At 40.4% G+C, this 17,211-nt stretch overlaps 1 protein-coding gene across 2 annotated transcripts in view; it reads right to left on the reverse strand.

The window, feature by feature from the left end:
• PIGL (phosphatidylinositol glycan anchor biosynthesis class L) overlaps positions 1-17,211 on the reverse strand; it is a 75,880-nt gene that overhangs the window by 54,312 nt on the left and 4,357 nt on the right. For both annotated transcript variants that reach the window (XM_060647199.3, XM_060647198.3), the window contains exon 2: positions 8,162-8,261. In XM_060647199.3, the coding sequence (XP_060503182.2) occupies positions 8,162-8,261 (100 nt within the window). The remainder of the gene's footprint in view (positions 1-8,161; positions 8,262-17,211) is intronic.

Below are 17,211 nucleotides of genomic sequence, written 5' to 3' on the forward strand. Positions count from 1 at the left end.
CACGGTTCCCTCAAATCTTCAAACTGGCTTCTTGAAGTATTTATTTTTTAAATATATTTATTTTTATAAGTTTATTTATTTACTTTGAGAGAGAGAAAAAGCATGAGTGGGAGAGGGGTAGTGAGAGAAGAAGAGAGAGAGAATCCCAAGCAGGCTCCCCACTGTCAGTGCAGAGCCCGACACGGGGCTCAAACTCAGGAACCGTGAGATCACGACCTGAGCCGAAGTCAGACGCTTAACTGACTGAGCCACCTAGGTGTCTCTTTAAGTGTTTATTTTTGACAAGTTTACTACCCTTCCACTGTAGCATTTCACAAGTAGGGGATGTTGCTGAAGCTGCATGCTCTTCAGAATATATATGAAAGAATTAATAAATTAAGATAGAGGATGAGAGTAATGACCTTTGGTTTGAGGGCAGTTTTCACAACTCTGACCTGGCCCTGAGAAAACATCTTGCGTTGCTGGGCCAAAGCAGATACTGCACAGGAGGAAGTCTGTGTGTATAATACGGGTGCCTGAGCACAAGCCCATTCATATTATTATTTATCTTAATAGTGAGCAAAGAAATCACAACATACACTGACAGAATACGCGTCACTATAATTACAGTATGCATTACAGAACCTACTGGCATAGATAAGAGAGGAAATTACCCCATGACGATCCCAATAGTTTACCCTGAGTCAAGTAAAATGGAGAATAAATTGAAACAGGTTTTTTCTTTTTTACAAGCTTATTTATTTTTTTAGTAATTTCTACACCCAATGTGGGGCTCAAACTCACAACCCCCAAATCAAGAGTTGCATGCTCTGGGCACATGGGTGGCTCAGTTGGTTGAGTGCCCAACTCTTGGTTTTGGTTTGGGTCATGATCTTGTGGTTCATGGGTTTGAGCCCCCTATAGGGCTCTGCAGCTGGCAGCACAGAGTCTGCTTGGGATTCTCTCTCTTTCTCTGCTCTTCCCCACTCATGCGGTCTCTGTCTCTCTCAAAAATAAATAAATAAACTTAAAAAAAAAAAAAAAGAGTCACATGCTCTTCAACTGATCCGGCCAGGCGCCCCTGAAACTTTTTTCTTATCCCTTTGTAGGGTACTGAAATGAACAGGAGCCCCCCAATCTAACCCAATGAAGGTCGATTCCCAACAAAAATCCCTAACACAATATAGAATATATTTCATAACCAGCAGCCAACACAGCTAATGGTAAAACACTAGATGCATTCTCAGTCAAATCATGAATGCTCTTACCACAACTGTTTAACATAGTCTAAGAAACTCCGCTCCAAGCAATAAGAATTGGAACATAAATAAGAGGCATACGTGGAAAAATGGAAGACTATATTAGTATTATTTGCAGATGATTTACCCATAACACTAAAAGAATCAAGTGAAAGGCTGTTAGGCTTTTTAAAGTTTCATATGTGGATGGCTATTAACAAAATACACATAAAAATCAGTAAATCTTTTCCATACCAGTGGTGAAGTATTAGAAAATATATCAGAAAAAGTCTTATTCATAACAATAACAAAAAATAAGATGAGCCAAAATGACCTTAGTTATGAACGTTTTTGGTACCCGGATGGAGAAAACTGCATGAAGTCCTGTCTTTTTTTTCTCAGTAATTCATCATCTGGGAATCTACCTAAGGAAAGGGCCAGACCTTCAATGATTTATTAACAGATTTTAAAATACTTAAATATTGGAAAAATGGAAATATTCAATATCAGGAGTATGTTAATTAAGTTATAGTACATCCTGTGATCACATCTTTACAATGATTCTAAGGATGATTTAAACAATTATTTTTAATGTTTATTTATTATGGATAGACAGAGCATGAGTATGGGAAGGGCAGAGAGAGAGGGAGACACAGAATCCAAAGCAGGCTCCAGGCTCTGAGCTGTTAACACAGAGCCTGATGTGGGACTTGAACCCATAAGCTGTGAGATCGTGACCTGAGCTGAAGTCGGACCCTAAACCGACTGAGCCACTCAGGCACCCTTGATTCTAAGGACGATTTAATGACTTGGGGGAAAAAAAAGTAGGATGCAGCATTCTTGACACCATCTGATGCTAATTTTGTTTAAGTTTCCCTATTCCCACCCCTGAGGTTACACGACACCAAACACATAATTCTCATCATTCATTGCATGTGGTTTTCTCTTCTTGCCGTGCCTGATCTCCATATTCTCTTCTTGTCCCACTGATCTAAGGGCAATTGCATCCACTCTGATAGTTTCAATTCTCCTATGTGCTAAGGATGTCTAATCTGTTCTTTTCCATAACCCAATTCTTCTCCTTCGCAAACTATGCCAGCTAATCTTTATCCACCTAGATCTCTAGGCCTATAATTTCCATTATCCCTGATTTCTTCTTTCTTCAAATCCTGCCATTTAAACCTCTTAAATAAGACTCGAATTCATCCCCTCATCTCCCTCTTACATGTGCTGCACTCTAAATTGAGACATTCTCAGGGGCACCTGTGTGGCTCAGTCAGTTAAGCATCAGCTTGGGCTCAGGTCATGATCTCGTGGTTTGTGAGTTCGAGAGTCCTGCTTTGGGCTCTTTGCTGTCAGCTTAGAGCCTGCTTCGGATCCTCTGCCCCTCCCCTGCTTTGTCAAAAATAAATAAAAACATTAGAGAAAATAAAATACATTGAGACATTCTCCTTTCATCAGGACCAATGCACAAGACGGACTTGTCTATGGTCCCAATCTCTTTAATCCATTCTATCCTCCTCAGAGTCGTCAGAGGGATCATTCTAAGACACACAGCTGGTGCTCTGTCTCCGCTACTCATTGTTTCTGTTTCTGTTGTGATGCCATGAAGGTTCAAACGGTAAGAGATGCATGTCCTGCCAGGGCTATTTTATTTACTGCTCATCTAAACTTTCCTACCTCCCCCTTTTCCCATTGTGGGAGGAAGCCGCTAAGTAAAGCAGGTACTGAAATGAAAAAGGAAACCCAGGGAGAGTGACTCAGCTCATAGACAATGCATGGAGACAATCTAAGCCTAACAATCTGCTGGAAGTTTCTCACCAAAGTGGTCTTACTCAACTTAGTGCCATTTATAGTTTCTTCCCTTCCCTCGGCCCTGCTGTGGATCTTCCAGAGATGTGAGCAGTTTTCCAGGTGCTCCCCACAGAACCTATTCTGTCTTTTAGGCCTGTTTTCCTTTGTTTATCTCTGCTTAACCTACCTTTGGTTCCTTGCTATGGATTGGACACTTGAAATACATCTCTGCGTCCTACGCAGTCCTGTAAGGAAGCCCCAGCCTAGGCCAATCCCCTAGACCTCCGCTAACCAAACAAAACCACGAGGCTATGTGGGGTATAAAGCATACAGTCTTTGCAAGACAGTGAGGCGAAATGAGCATTTTTCTCCCCCTACCTAGAGCCATTCCCAGCATCCTGATGCTGAAACGAAGCACTCGTATACTGGGGAAGCCGGTATCTAGCAGCTACTACAGCGGGTGAGAAGTTGGTAGAGGTGGTGGTGGTGGTGAGCCATGCAGGGCAGGAGACCTGAGGGAAAGTCTGTCAGGGACCCCAAGTTTTTCTCCATAACATAAACAGATGGGCAGAAGGAAAATTCCCCCCTTTTTGGCGGGACGCAGTTGTGTCTGTGTGTGACACCTGCAGCTGCTGTCGCCATCACCTCGCAACCACGAGGGGAGCTTACTGACATGATGGAGACAGTCTCACAGAGGGGTGGGAAGCACTTGGGTCCTAGGTGATGTTGTTGAGCCAACCTGGAGCCATCTTGCTTTTGGATGGCTTCATATGTGGGAGGACGTGTGTTACTGATGAAGCCGCCTAGATGGATCCCAGCACATTCATCATTCACTGGTAACTTATTAGACTCACCCAGGCCTGCCTATACTCGTAACGCCCTTCCTTCATCTAATAGGGTACTCATTCTAATCTTGTAAGGGTAAAAAAACAAAGTCTAACTGGGACTTTGTTGAAATGGTGCAGAAACTAGGAATAAACAAATGGTGAGTGAGGGCAGTGGTACCTTCTTCTTTTTGCTTCTTTTAATTTTTAAAAATGTTTTATTTATTTTTGAGAGAGAGAGAGAGAGAGAGAGACAGAGCGTGAGCAAGGGAAGGGCAGAGAGAGAGAGGGAGACACAGAATCCAAAGCAGGCTCCAGGCTCTGAAATGTCAGCACAGAGCCTGACTCGGGGCTTGAACTCGTGAACCACAAGATCATGAGCTGAGCTGAAGTCAGACACTCAACCAACTGAATCACCCAGACGTCCCTAGAGATCAGATATTTCTGACGTCAGAATAATGTTTATTAAATAATGTTTATTTATTTATTTTTGGGGGGGGGGTGAGGGGCAGAGAGAGAGGGAGATAGAGGATCCAAAACAGGCTCTGCACTGTCAGCGCAGAGCTTGACGTGGGACTTGAACTCACAAATTGTGAGCGGAAACTGAGAGTCAGATACTTAACTGACTGGGCCACCCAGGAGCCCCAATGGTAACTTCTTTGTGCACAGACATAGCAGCCTCTACTTTTGCACTTCCTTCCTGTCCTTAGCTGTATATCTAGAATGTAGATAACAGAAACCACCTACCAGACAAATGAGCTATCTCTTCCTTATAGATTTCCCTCATGTCTCAGGGTTAAGGTCAACTGTTGAGTAAAGTTACCAGTTCATCCTAGAAATTGGTTAGTGTTTACCTACTTATAGGTAAACCATCCAAATGGGGCTCAGCTCCTGGACAAACAGTATCTGAAAATGATGATATAACTAGATACAGGTTATAGTAATGATGTAACTTATTTAGTACTCGTGCCCTATAAAAATGGCAGAGTAAATGTTGTTTTGTAGGAATGAATTGAAAACATCAGCAGAATTACTACTTTGGCCTTTTACATGCTTTGAGGGTGATCATTTTTTTTTCTTTGCCTATACTTAAAGGAACTTGTGTCTTCATCATGTTTTAAGTTGTATTATCCTGTTCTTGCACATTAGCCAATAACATTAAAAAAAAAAAAAAAACCTCGGGGCGCCTGGGTGGTGCAGTCGGTTAAGCGTCCGACTTCAGCCAGGTCACGATCTCGCGGTCCGTGAGTTCGAGCCCCGCGTCAGGCTCTGGGCTGATGGCTCGGAGCCTGGAGCCTGTTTCCGATTCTGTGTCTCCCTCTCTCTCTGCCCCTCCCCCGTTCATGCTCTGTGTCTCTCTGTCCCAAAAATAAATAAAAAACGTTGAAAAAAAAAAAAAAAAAAAAAAAAAGGAAGCAAGGAGAATCGAATTTATAGTAAATCCCAAAAGCTATGTTGCTGGTGAAGAACAGATATTTAAGCCCCAAAGCTAGTAATACTCACAAACTCCAGCTGCTGTTATATAGACCTCTGATTTTTTAAAATAACAATACAGTAAACAATAATAAGACACTAAAAAATATTTTTATATGCCAGAAAATAGTAGGAGAAAGGAGTGTCGTATGGTACTTGACATTTTTTCTATATAAAAATTAAAAAAAAATTTTTTTTAACGTTTATTTATTTTTGAGACAGAGAGAAACACAGCATGAACAGGGGAGGGGCAGAGAGAGAGGGAGACACAGAATCTGAAGCAGGCTCCAGGCTCTGAGCGGTCAGCACAGAGCCCGACGCGGGGCTCGAACTCACGGACCGCGAGATCATGACCTGAGCCGAAGTCGGATGCTTAACTGACTGAGCCACCCAGGCGCCCCTATATAAAAATTTTCAAACAGAAAAGTTAACAAGAATAGTATAATTAATACTCATGTACCTTTCACCAAGGCTCAACTTGTTAATATTGTGCTATTTTGGTTTAATCTATATAGGTATGAATTTTTTCCCCCAAATCATTTTAAAGTAAATTACAGACATCTTGATCAGTCATATTATATTTAGCCTTGATTTTCAATATCTGCTTTTCAAGTATTTTTTCATTCATGTTTTATAAAATCCTTTAAAAAAGATTAAAAAAAAAAAGAATTATTATGTTTATCCTGTTAAACAGCAAGACTTACAGGGGTGCCTGGGTGGCTCTGTCAGTTAAGTGTCTGACTTCTGCTCAGGTCATGATCTTGTGGTTTGCAAGCCTGAGCCTCGCATTGGGCTCTCTGCTGTCAGCGTGGAGCCTGCTTTGGATCCTCTGTCCCCCTCTCTCTCTGCCCCTCCCCTCTTGCTCTCTCTCTCTCTCAAAAATAAATAAACATTTAAAAAAATGGGGCGCCTGGGTGGCTTGGTCGGTTAAGCGTCCGACTTTGGCTCAGGTCATGATCTCGCGGTCCGTGAGTTCGAGCCCTGCGTCGGGCTCTGTGCTGACCGCTCAGAGCCTGGAGCCTGTTTCAGATTCTGTGTCTCCCTCTCTCTCTGCCCCTCCCCTGTTCATGCTCTGTCTCTCTCTGTCTCAAAAATAAATAAACGTTAAAAAAAAATTTAAAAAAAGCCAAGATTTACAGTGTAAAAGAGATTCGATGTATTAATCAAAGGCATTAAACAAATCCCCTGAAATATTAACTCTACATTGCAGTCATTAGTATTCCTGATTTCTTTTTCCTTAAACAAATATATATATACTAGCTCTGTCCACTATGAAGTTCAAGTAACCACAGGAAATAACACCATAGAAATAAACACTCAAGTAACTCTGGCTATGGTCTCTAAACGCCACACCCTCCCAAGAGACACCAAAACTCCTTGGAGGGATGGCTGATGCCAGGATTGAGGCAGGAAAGAACACAAGAAGGTGCTGGGAAATCTGGTTGTCCTTGATAGCAAGCAAATTCTACAAGACTAAAGAGGTCACACCCAAAGGACACAGGGGCTAACATGAAGAGTCTCAACAGTCACAGATGAGACAACCGGAGGATCAAAGAACATGACTGAAACTGAAACCCTGAATACCTAAAAACACATAGGTACTTAATGAAATGAAAAAGTGCCCTCCCCCATCCAAGCAACAAACAACAGATTACCACTGGAAGTATGTAGGGCATCAACTCCTTATTCTGAAAATGGCAATTAAAGAATTAAGCATTTATCCTGCTGTCTTTTCGGATCAAATTATATATTGGGATAATTAAATAAATAGCCCCAGTTGATAAAGTTTTGCTTTGCAGCTAATATACTTAGAATGCAGGAGATATTTAGAAACTCAGCATTCGGCTATTTCTAGTTAAACGGTGATTCAGGCAATCGTGAAAACATTACATGAAAGGCGGGTGTGGGTCTTTAAAATGAAAGGAACAGCTGTTGCCATGTGAATTCACTGATCCATCGTGGAGTCACCGTGAGACAATCAGATGGCATGTGTCCCCTGAAATGATGCTATATGAAGTGCACGGTATAGTTTATGCAGTATTCTCACCCCTGAAAGTTACAGTTAAGTTCTAGTTTGCAAGAAATACGGATGACAGAACAGATACCATGAGGAGGTAGGCAGACAGATCCAGAATGTGTGACGTCCTGTATGACAACTAAGTTTTCTCAACAATCAAAGACAAGGTGGGGAAGGGAGGAAGGGGCAATGAAACAGAGTATCAACCAATTATGCGTGTGGACTCGTTCACATCCTGACTTGAAAAAATCAACTGTAAAAAGACGGTGAGCTACTTAGACAAACATCTATGGATTAGGTAGGTGTTGGGGGGACACCAGGGAATTGTTGCTATTAATTTTGTTAGAGGTGATGATGATGGCATTGTGACCATAGGGAAAAAAAATGTCTATCTTCTCAAGAGAGGTGTATCTAAGTATGTGGGCGTGAAAGGACCTGAGGCCTAGATTTTCTTAAAAAATGCTTCATACACATACAAGTTGTTAAGTGGGGAATAGATGAAGCAAGTATAATAAAAAAGGCCTGATAATTAACTGGGCTTAGGAGTAGGCATACGGGGGTTCATGGCACTGTTCTTCATACTTCTGTGTAGTTTTGAAAATTTCATAACATTTTTTTTTAAAGATTAAAGTAGCTGTCTTCAGAGACAGAATCTGAACAGACGTTGAAAACATTTATTTGCGTTACTGTCACTTAAAAACAAATGTGAAACTATTTTAAGTAGACTTCTCAAATAAGATGTTCTTACACACCCACATTCGTTTTTTTGTGTCTTTTGAGCGTACCATTGCATATTTATTGCCAGCGAATTTCTACATTTTTGAAAGATACATTACCTGTTGTCAATAATCATTATACTGGAGGGTGGAATCCCCAAAACATCACAGCTCTGCAAAAGTTCTTTCTTACGAATCTCCCCTTGATTGTAGTAATTTCCTGGAGGTAACAAATATACCTAGATTTAACACTGGAAATGTATCAGTTTACTCATTCTCATCTTGTTCTTTAAGGGACTTAAGCTGCCTGAAAAATGTGTGGTTATGATAAAAAATTGAAGAAAATACACTAGGTTCACTCCAGTGAGACCACCGGCAGCCCAGTCTTTAGAAGTACCATTTGATCCTTCCCCACCTCTGTTTCTATCTGTCTGTCCATCTGTCTATCTCTCTGCATTTCAGTTGCATGCTACAGGAAGTATGGCACATCGCCAAGACCACTGGCTTTGGAGTTAAGCAGATTTAAAAGGAATTCTTCTATAACTACTCAGAATAAGTTAGGTACCTGGGAACGGTATTAGTTTGGCCCCTTTAAATTGATAGTACTCCCGTATCTGTTAAACATTTATTTAAAGAAGAGGCTCTTACTCCTAAGTATTACAGGAAAATGTGCCCCTAGGGATCTTGACCACATCAGTGCCCCGAATAGCTTATGTAACCTTTATTTTCCCAACACGTGTAGTCTATTTCCTAAGAATGGTTCTGGTAAGTACAGCTTCCCTGTATCCTTACAAATAACATACAGGGAAGTTTTGGTACCACTTAAACTGCATTTACGAGCAGTTGTCTAGCTAATGCACCCCTTAATTCAACTCTCCAGCAGATAATTGCATGTGTAATATGTGCCCGTTACCTAACTTTCCTGAGCCACAGTTTCCCCATCTGTAAAGTGGAGATGATGGTCATCTCTGGAGGCTTTCCTGAGGAGTACATGAGACCGCACACATCCATCCAGTTCAGTCCTCTGTTTTCTCTTTCCTCCACCTCTTTATCTTTACCCTCCCCCTCCTCCGCTTCCTTTCTTCCTGAATTACAATCATTTTCATTGTCCTGACCAAATGGCATTCCCTCTGGGAAGGCTTTCGTTCTTCCCCTGGCAAGGAATCATTTCCAGTGTGCTCATAAATATGAACTTTTCTCCATGATTGGATTACGAATTGCTAAATGTCATTGACCTTAAAAGTCAAAGTCTCGTTCAACTTTGTGTCATCCTGGTGTCCTGCACCCTAAACTCCCACATGAGACCTTTCAACTTTGGCAGGGGTTATTCCAGTGCTAGTTTTGAACTGTTTGAACCCAGGAAGGAGACAGTCATTACATTGTAGCCAACAAAGGGACTAACCCTAAAAAGACCCCAGATAGTTTTGTGTTGTCCACATCACAACTTTTTCTTTTTACTTTTTTTTAAAAAAAGATAGAAGCTATAGTCAACCGGACGGTCGTTCTGTCTTAGGCTCCTCTCCAGTCTATCTACATACCCTCAACCATTTCATCTCCGGGTTCCTTGATCTTTGGTGATAAGGAGTCTAATGTACTCTAGTGACGTGATTCCTAAGTCCAGAGTCTGTGCACATCAGGCTCTCAGGATTGTGAGAAACTGCTTGGGATGGAGGCTAAGGAGTTTATTGCTTTGTGTTTGAATTAAGGAACTTAAAATAGGTTAGGGAGTTGAAGTCAGAGGTCATTTTAAATATTTCCCCCAAGTATGGTGAACATGTAGGCACCTCAACAGAATAAGCGTCTGAGATCTGGCAGCAGCTCTTAAGGACACACTCTAGAAGTGTGTTGAGGGGTGCTTGGGGGCCACAGTCGGTTAAGCATCTGACTTCGGCTCAGGTCATGATCTCACAGTGCGTGGGTTCCAGCCAGGTCGTGATCTAGTAATTTGTGAATTCGAGCCCCGCGTTGGGCTCTGCGCTGACAGCCCGGGGCCTGGAGCCTGCTTCAGATTCTGTGTCTCCTTCTCTCTCTGCCCCTGCCCCACCTCCCCTACTTCTCAAAAATAACTAAACATTAACAACAACAGCAGCAGCAGCAGCAGCAACAACAACAAAAACAACAACAACAACGAACTGTGTCCAAGTAGGGTAGGTGCACACTGGGATCCACAAGACTGTCTATTGGGGAGAGGAAAAGCTTTGCAACTTTTCCTCTTAATTTGTTTACCTTGTCCTTCATAAATATTAACTTTCGTCAATGTTTCATAATGTACACATTAACTCAGTGGTCCATGTACTTAATATAATTATAAATAAATGTACATATAATGAGAGTATTTGCTCAAAAGTTTTTATCAGTAGGAAAATGTGACCCAAAAAGGAGATCATTGGAGATCATTATTCTAGAAAACAGAAAATCGGATTAATGTAGATTTGTTTACATAGAACTACACTGTGTGTGTGTGTGTGTATGTGTGTGTGTGTGTGTGTGTGTGTGTGTGTGTGTAAGTGATAAGTTTATGGATAACTGTGCTTAGTGAAGTCTTCCATCTTGTGATAACTAGTATTTCTCAATAATTACTAGTAATCATAAATGACATTTAATGGAAATTAAAGCCATTTTGTAAAGACCCACACTTATACACCACAGTGTATAAAGGTAAACATTTTTTTACTTTAAAATTAAAATTTAATTTATTCTAAGTAGGTAAAATACTTACACCATTAAAAATCAAAAGGAACAACATCATAAAAAGTCCCTCTTTCACTCCTTTAGTTACCCTACCTTGTAAGTTTTAAGTTGTTAAAATGAGAAATGGATTGAGGATCGAAACATCACGGGCCCAATACTTTCTACTAACTTTATGAATACTGAGGAAATTCCTTAAGTTCCTGGGTTTCAAGGACACTAGCAAGGTTTTTTTCTTGAACACGACCAAGTTAACTTTAAAATAAATGTATTTGAAAGAAAAAAAGGTCAACATTTGCTCAACTGTAAAATGAAAGATTTTAGGTTCTTTCTGGCCAGCTAAGGTCTACCCAGGAAAACAGAAACCAAGCCAAATATTTACATCAGTAAGAATTTAATGAAAATAACTTAATACATAACTGGTGGAAGATCTGAGGACCCGTCAGGGACCAGTGAAGTGGCCCAGAGATTAGTGACAGTAAGAAGAAACTAGCAAAACTAGGTTGGACAGATAAAAGGAGGGGGCAGTGTTCTTAGAACCCAAAGGCCTAGGTTCCCCAAAGGAAGTTGAAACCAAAAGAGCTAGACTCTCTTCCGTTAGAATGTGTCCATAGAATCAAGCTGGAGAAATCACGTTTTAAAAACGAAACTAGAATTGGGGTGCTTTGTGGCTCAAGTCTGTTAAGCGTCTGACTCTTGGTCTCGGCTAAGTTTATATCTCAAGGTTCATGAGTTCGAACCCCACCTGGGGCTCTGCGGTGGCAGCATAGAACCTGCTTGGGAGGCTGTCTCCCCATCTCTCTGCCCCTCCCCCGGGCGCTCTCTCTCTCTCTCTCTCTCTCAAAGATGAATAAACATTAAAAAAAGTAAATAAACTTAAAAAAAAATGGTCAAATTACTTGAACAGAAAACGGTTTTCCAAAGATAGATGGCCAATAAGCACATGAAAAGATGCTCAATATCATTAGTCGTAAGAGAAATTAAGGCAAAACCACAATGAGGTATCATTTCATACCCACTAGGACGGCTATAGCAAAAACAAACTCAGCTTGTTTAATGCTGCTTTTTAACTATGAATAATTCAACATTTTCCTTATTGAGATATATTTAGATCCAACCTCCAAAGTGTTAGTCTCATTTAACATTTTTCTTTCTGACCTAACACATTTGAGATTTCTTAAAAAAAATTTTTTTTTAATGATTATTTGTTTTTGAGAGAGAGAGAGAGAGCAAGCAGGGAAGGGACAGAGAGAGAGGGAGACACAGATCTGAAGCAGGCTCCAGGCTCCGAGCCCTCAGCACAAGAGCCCCATGCAGGGCTCGAACTTGTGAAATGTGAGATCATGACCTGAGCTGACATCTGAGGCAGTCAGTTAAGCATCTGACTCTTGGTTTCAGCTTGGGTCATGACCTCATGGTTTGTTGAGTTTGAGTCCCCCAAAAAACAAACACAAAACTTACAGATGTAGATGAGGATGTGGAGAAAATACACCCTTGTGCATTGCTGGTGGGAACATAAAATGATACATCTGCCATGGAAAACAGGATGGCGATTCCTCAAAAATTTAAACAAAGAATTAACATGTAACTCTGCAATTCTACTCCTAGGTATATTCTAAAACAACAACAACTGAAAACAGGGACTCAAACAGATAACTTATATACCTGTGTTCACAGCAGCATTATTCACAATAGCCAATTTTCCACAATAAAAAATATTTAAAAATTAGATTTGCAATGGGGCGCCTGGGTGGGTCCGTTGGTTAAGCATCCAACTTTGGGCTCAGGTCATGATATCACAGTTTGTGAGTTTGAACACTGCATTGGGCTCTCTGCTGTCAGCACAGAGCCTGCTTCGGATGCTCTGTCCCCTTTCTCTCTGACCCTCCCCTGCTCGTTCTTTCCCTCAAAATAAACAAATAAACTTAAAAAAAATTAGATTTGCATTGAATAAAAAATATCTTTTAGTTACTAGTTATCACTGTAAAACAGAAATTATGTCTTTAAAACTGGTAGAGGGATGCCTGGCTGGCTCAGTCAGTGGAACACGCGACTCTTGATCTTGGGGTTATGAGCCCCACATTGGCTGTAGAGATTACTTAAAAATAAAATCTTAAAAAAAATAAAACAAAACTGTAGAACAAGGTTTTTTTTTTTTGTTTTTAATGTGTATTTATTTTTTGAGACCGAGAGAGACAGAGCATGAATGGGGGAGGGGCAGAGAGGGAGACACAGAATCGGAAGCAGGCTCCAGGCTCTGAATCATCAGCCCAGAGCCTGACGCGGGGCTCGAACTCACGAGCCGTGAGATCGTGACCTGAGCTGAAGTCGGACGCTCAACCGACTGAGCTACCCAGGCACCCCTGTAGAACAAGGTTTTAAAAGATCATTAAAAACAAAATATCAAGCCGCCAATATTGAGAAACACTGCCATACTCTATTATCAACCAATATACACTACTTGTAAGTACTGTATTTTTTTTTAAAATTTATTCAAGTAGAGTTGATACACAATGTTACTTAGTTTCAGGCACAGTAAATACTGTATTTTCTGATTATTCCTAAAAGGAGTGCGTTAATATTGATTTCACTAAGGGAAATAACACTTTTTGTTAGTTTCTCTGATCTGTGACATACAGATATGTCCTCATTAACAGGGCCAATCATTTGGGAAACTTTTTCTGACTATCTAGGCATATTTGTATCACATGGAATTAGAAGTATGCACTGCATGAGAACAGTGTCCAACTCTTTGCAATGAGCAGTTGTAACAAGTATTTCCAATACTAAGCTCTTCAAAATGAATTGTTTTGTTGTTTATTCCCATTCTACACCTCTATTAGATTAGCTCTCCTGCATTTTCTTTCTTCTTCTCTGATGTTTATTAGCATTTCTTTTATGATTTCTCATAGTTTAAGCAAGTCCTTTAAAATTCTAACTTATTAAGTAAACAAAAGCTTGGAAAGTATGTAGCATTCTTTAATTAGGTAAATATTCAGCAAGACATAAACATTTTTATAGATGCTTATTATACACTGTTAAGTTCAAAATAGGGGTTGTGTATAAAGTTATCTGGCCTATAAATTCTAAGCTTAATTATAAAAAAGGTAAGTAAATATATGCTTAGAAATACATAAAATGCTCATAAATAGCTAACCTATCAGTTAACCCATCAGTGCCAACATTTATGAATAAGCATTGTTTTCAGTTAATCCTTGGATGCCTATGTATTCTTTGGTTGGCATGATTATATGGAGAGCCTATCAACCTAAGCCTTAGAGAAAAGTACCTATTTCATTTATATATGTGTGTATTTATAATATAAAAATATGAAATTTTTACTTTATTTATTTTTATAAATTAGGACTGGAAATATATGTAACCTTTAAGTCATGTTCTGAAGTTCCTGTAACTCCCTTAAAGAAACAGAATTCATGTTTTTATTTATTTTATTTTTTAAATTATTTTTTAATTTTTTGTTTGATTTTTATTGAAAGGTAATTGATGTATAACATTAGTTTCCAGTGTACGCAGAACTCATATTTTTAAGTATTACTAATTTATTCCATTTTTTTTTTTTTTTTAATTTTTTTTTAACGTTTATTTATTTTTGAGACAGAGAGAGACAGAGCATGAATGGGGGAGGGTCACAGAGAGAGGGATACACAGAATCCGAAACAGGCTCCAGGCTCTGAGCTGTCAGCACAGAGCCCGACGCGGGGCTCGAACCCATGGACCGTGAGATCATGACCTGAGCCGAAGTCGGACACTTAACCGACCAAGCCACCCAGGCGCCCCTAATTTATTCCATTCTTAACAGGTTGCAGCTAATATTTAAAATCAGGCTGTTTTAGAAATTTCAAATGTGGGGGTGCCTGGGTGTCTCAGTCGGTTAAGCGTCCAACTTCAGCTCAGGTCATGATCTCACATTTCACAAGTTCGAGCCCCGCATCGGGCTCTTGTGCTGAGAGCTCGGAGCCTGGAGCCTGCTTCAGATCTGTGTCTCCCTCTCTCTCTGTCCCTTCCCTGCTTGCTCTCTCTCTCTCTCTCTCTCAGAAATAAATAATCATTAAAAAAGATTAAAAAAAGAAATCTCAGATGTGTTAGGTCAGAAAGAAAAATGTTAAATGAGACTAACACTTTGGAGGTTGGGTCTAAATATATCTCAATAAGGAAAATGTTGAAGAATTATTCATAGTTAAAAAGCAATATTAAAAATAACCTGATTAAGTTCTGTTTTAGGAAATAAAGTGAATCAGATGTCTGGAGAGACCTTCTTAGGACAGAATACCTGAGCACGTGAAATAAAAGGCAAACATGGTTTAGAATGTATGGCTAAATTAGCAGGAAAGTAAGGGCTATCTTTGGAGGTCTTAAATAACAGGTAAGCACAAATCCAGACAGGTGGAGGGCACCTGAAGCCAGGGTGCCTTGAGGGTATCTGTCTATGGCTTAAAGTCAGAGGAGGAGATAAAGATTGGGCACAAATAAGGAGACCTCTACACAAAGACAGGACCTTTGAAAGGCCATGTTTACAACAGGGGAACTAGAAAAAAACTCACTCTAGACAGAGATGGTGACAGGTCTCTGTCAGACCTGCTTCTAGTGTAAAGGGAAATAAGAAAAATGTCAACCCCTTGAGAATTGTTAACTACATGTTTGTCTTCACTTGGTGTGGCACACGGGTGTTTTCCAAAAATAGCTACTGCAATATTTCCAGTCCCACATGCACTTAGAGAACCTTGCTGCTCTCTATCAACAGGTTGAGTTTATTTCTCTCCTTGAATCTGGACGGGACCTAGGACTGTCCTGACAAACAGAACGTGGTGAAAGTGATACTACCTGATTTCCAAGGCTAGACCATAAAAGGCAATGTGGCTACCCCCAGCACAGGCTCGCTCTCTCTCGGTTCTTGTCCAGGAACCCAGCTACCAGCTTGAGAAGAAGCCCAAGCCACACGGATTTACCATATGTTGTTGTTGTGGCCGATGGCCTTTGGGTTGGCCAGCTGAGGTAATGAGCATTGTGGGGTAGAGACTACTGTGCTCGGTTTGGAACCATGAGTGAGAAGGAATAATTATCATTTTAAGCCACTAGGTTTTGAGATAATTTGTTACGCAGCATTAGACAGCTAACACACTTGGGTTTGGGCCCTAAATTTATACTACCCCTGTAGCCTGAAAAAAATCTCTATCTAAAATTTTGGTTTATAGTGATCTAAGGTAGATAGTGCCCTTTGGTGCCTGACTGAAGCAAATATAAATCATCCAAATATTATCATAAATATGGTTCCAAGAAACATGTGCTCACAATGGAAAAAAAAACACAAAATACACTTGGAAACAAGTTACTCAGAATAAGTTACTCAAAGAGCAAAATCAGACACACAGACTACAAACACTGGATTTATTAGAAGCAGATAGATGTATTTAATATGTTTAAAGAAATAAAGAGAGCATCAAACTATGAGAATGTAACAAAACTATAATATTTGCAACGAGAGCCTCTGGATATGAGAAACAGATTAAAGAACAGAATTACTAATCGTCTCAATACATATATAAGACTTATTATAAAACGATTTAACAGACATTAAAGAAGGCCAATGTAAATGAAAAGACAGACTATAAGATCATAGATGGGAAGGACTATATGGAAAATATGTTAGCTTTCCTTTACTCATCAACGGAGTTGGTGAAATCCCAATAAAAATGCCAGACACTTTTCCTTGAACATGACCAAACTTATTCTGAAATGTATTTGGAAGAAAAAAGGTCAGAAATAGCAAACATGACCTAAAGAACAACAAATCAGAGGGCTCATCATACCAGATAATGGTGTATAAAAGCTACAGCCATACAGGGGCGCCTGGCAGGCTCAGTTGGTGGAGGGAGCGTGTAACTCTTGATCTCGGGGTTGTGAGTTTGAGACCCAGGTTGGGTCTAGAGGTTACTTAAAAATCTTAATGTTTATTTATTTTTGAGACACACACACACACACACACACACACACACACACACACACACACAGAATCCAAGGCAGGCTCCAGGCTGTCAGCACAGAGCCCGACTTGGGGTTCAAACTCATGAACTGTGAGATCACGACCTGAGCTGAAGTCAGAGGCTTAAACAACTGAGCCACCCAGTCTCCCCTACCTAGCCCTATTTTTAAAAAAATTTTTTTTTTCAACGTTTTTTATTTATTTTTGGGACAGAGAGAGACAGAGCATGAATGGGGGAGGGGCAGAGAGAGAGGGAGACACAGAATCGGAAACAGGCTCCAGGCTCCGAGCTGTCAGCCCAGAGCCCGACGCGGGGCTCGAACTCACGGACCGCGAGATCGTGACCTGGCTGAAGTCGGACGCTTAACCGACTGCGCCACCCAGGCGCCCCTACCTAGCCCTATTTTTAAAGACGAGCTTGAAAGAAAACCTCTTTGGAGAAGTTTCTTTAATCTAAAACCCTGAGATGACAATTCATACT

Source organism: Panthera onca, chromosome E1 (assembly GCF_046562875.1).
Source record: "Panthera onca isolate mPanOnc1 chromosome E1, mPanOnc1 haplotype 2, whole genome shotgun sequence".
Classification (NCBI taxonomy): domain Eukaryota; kingdom Metazoa; phylum Chordata; class Mammalia; order Carnivora; family Felidae; genus Panthera; species Panthera onca.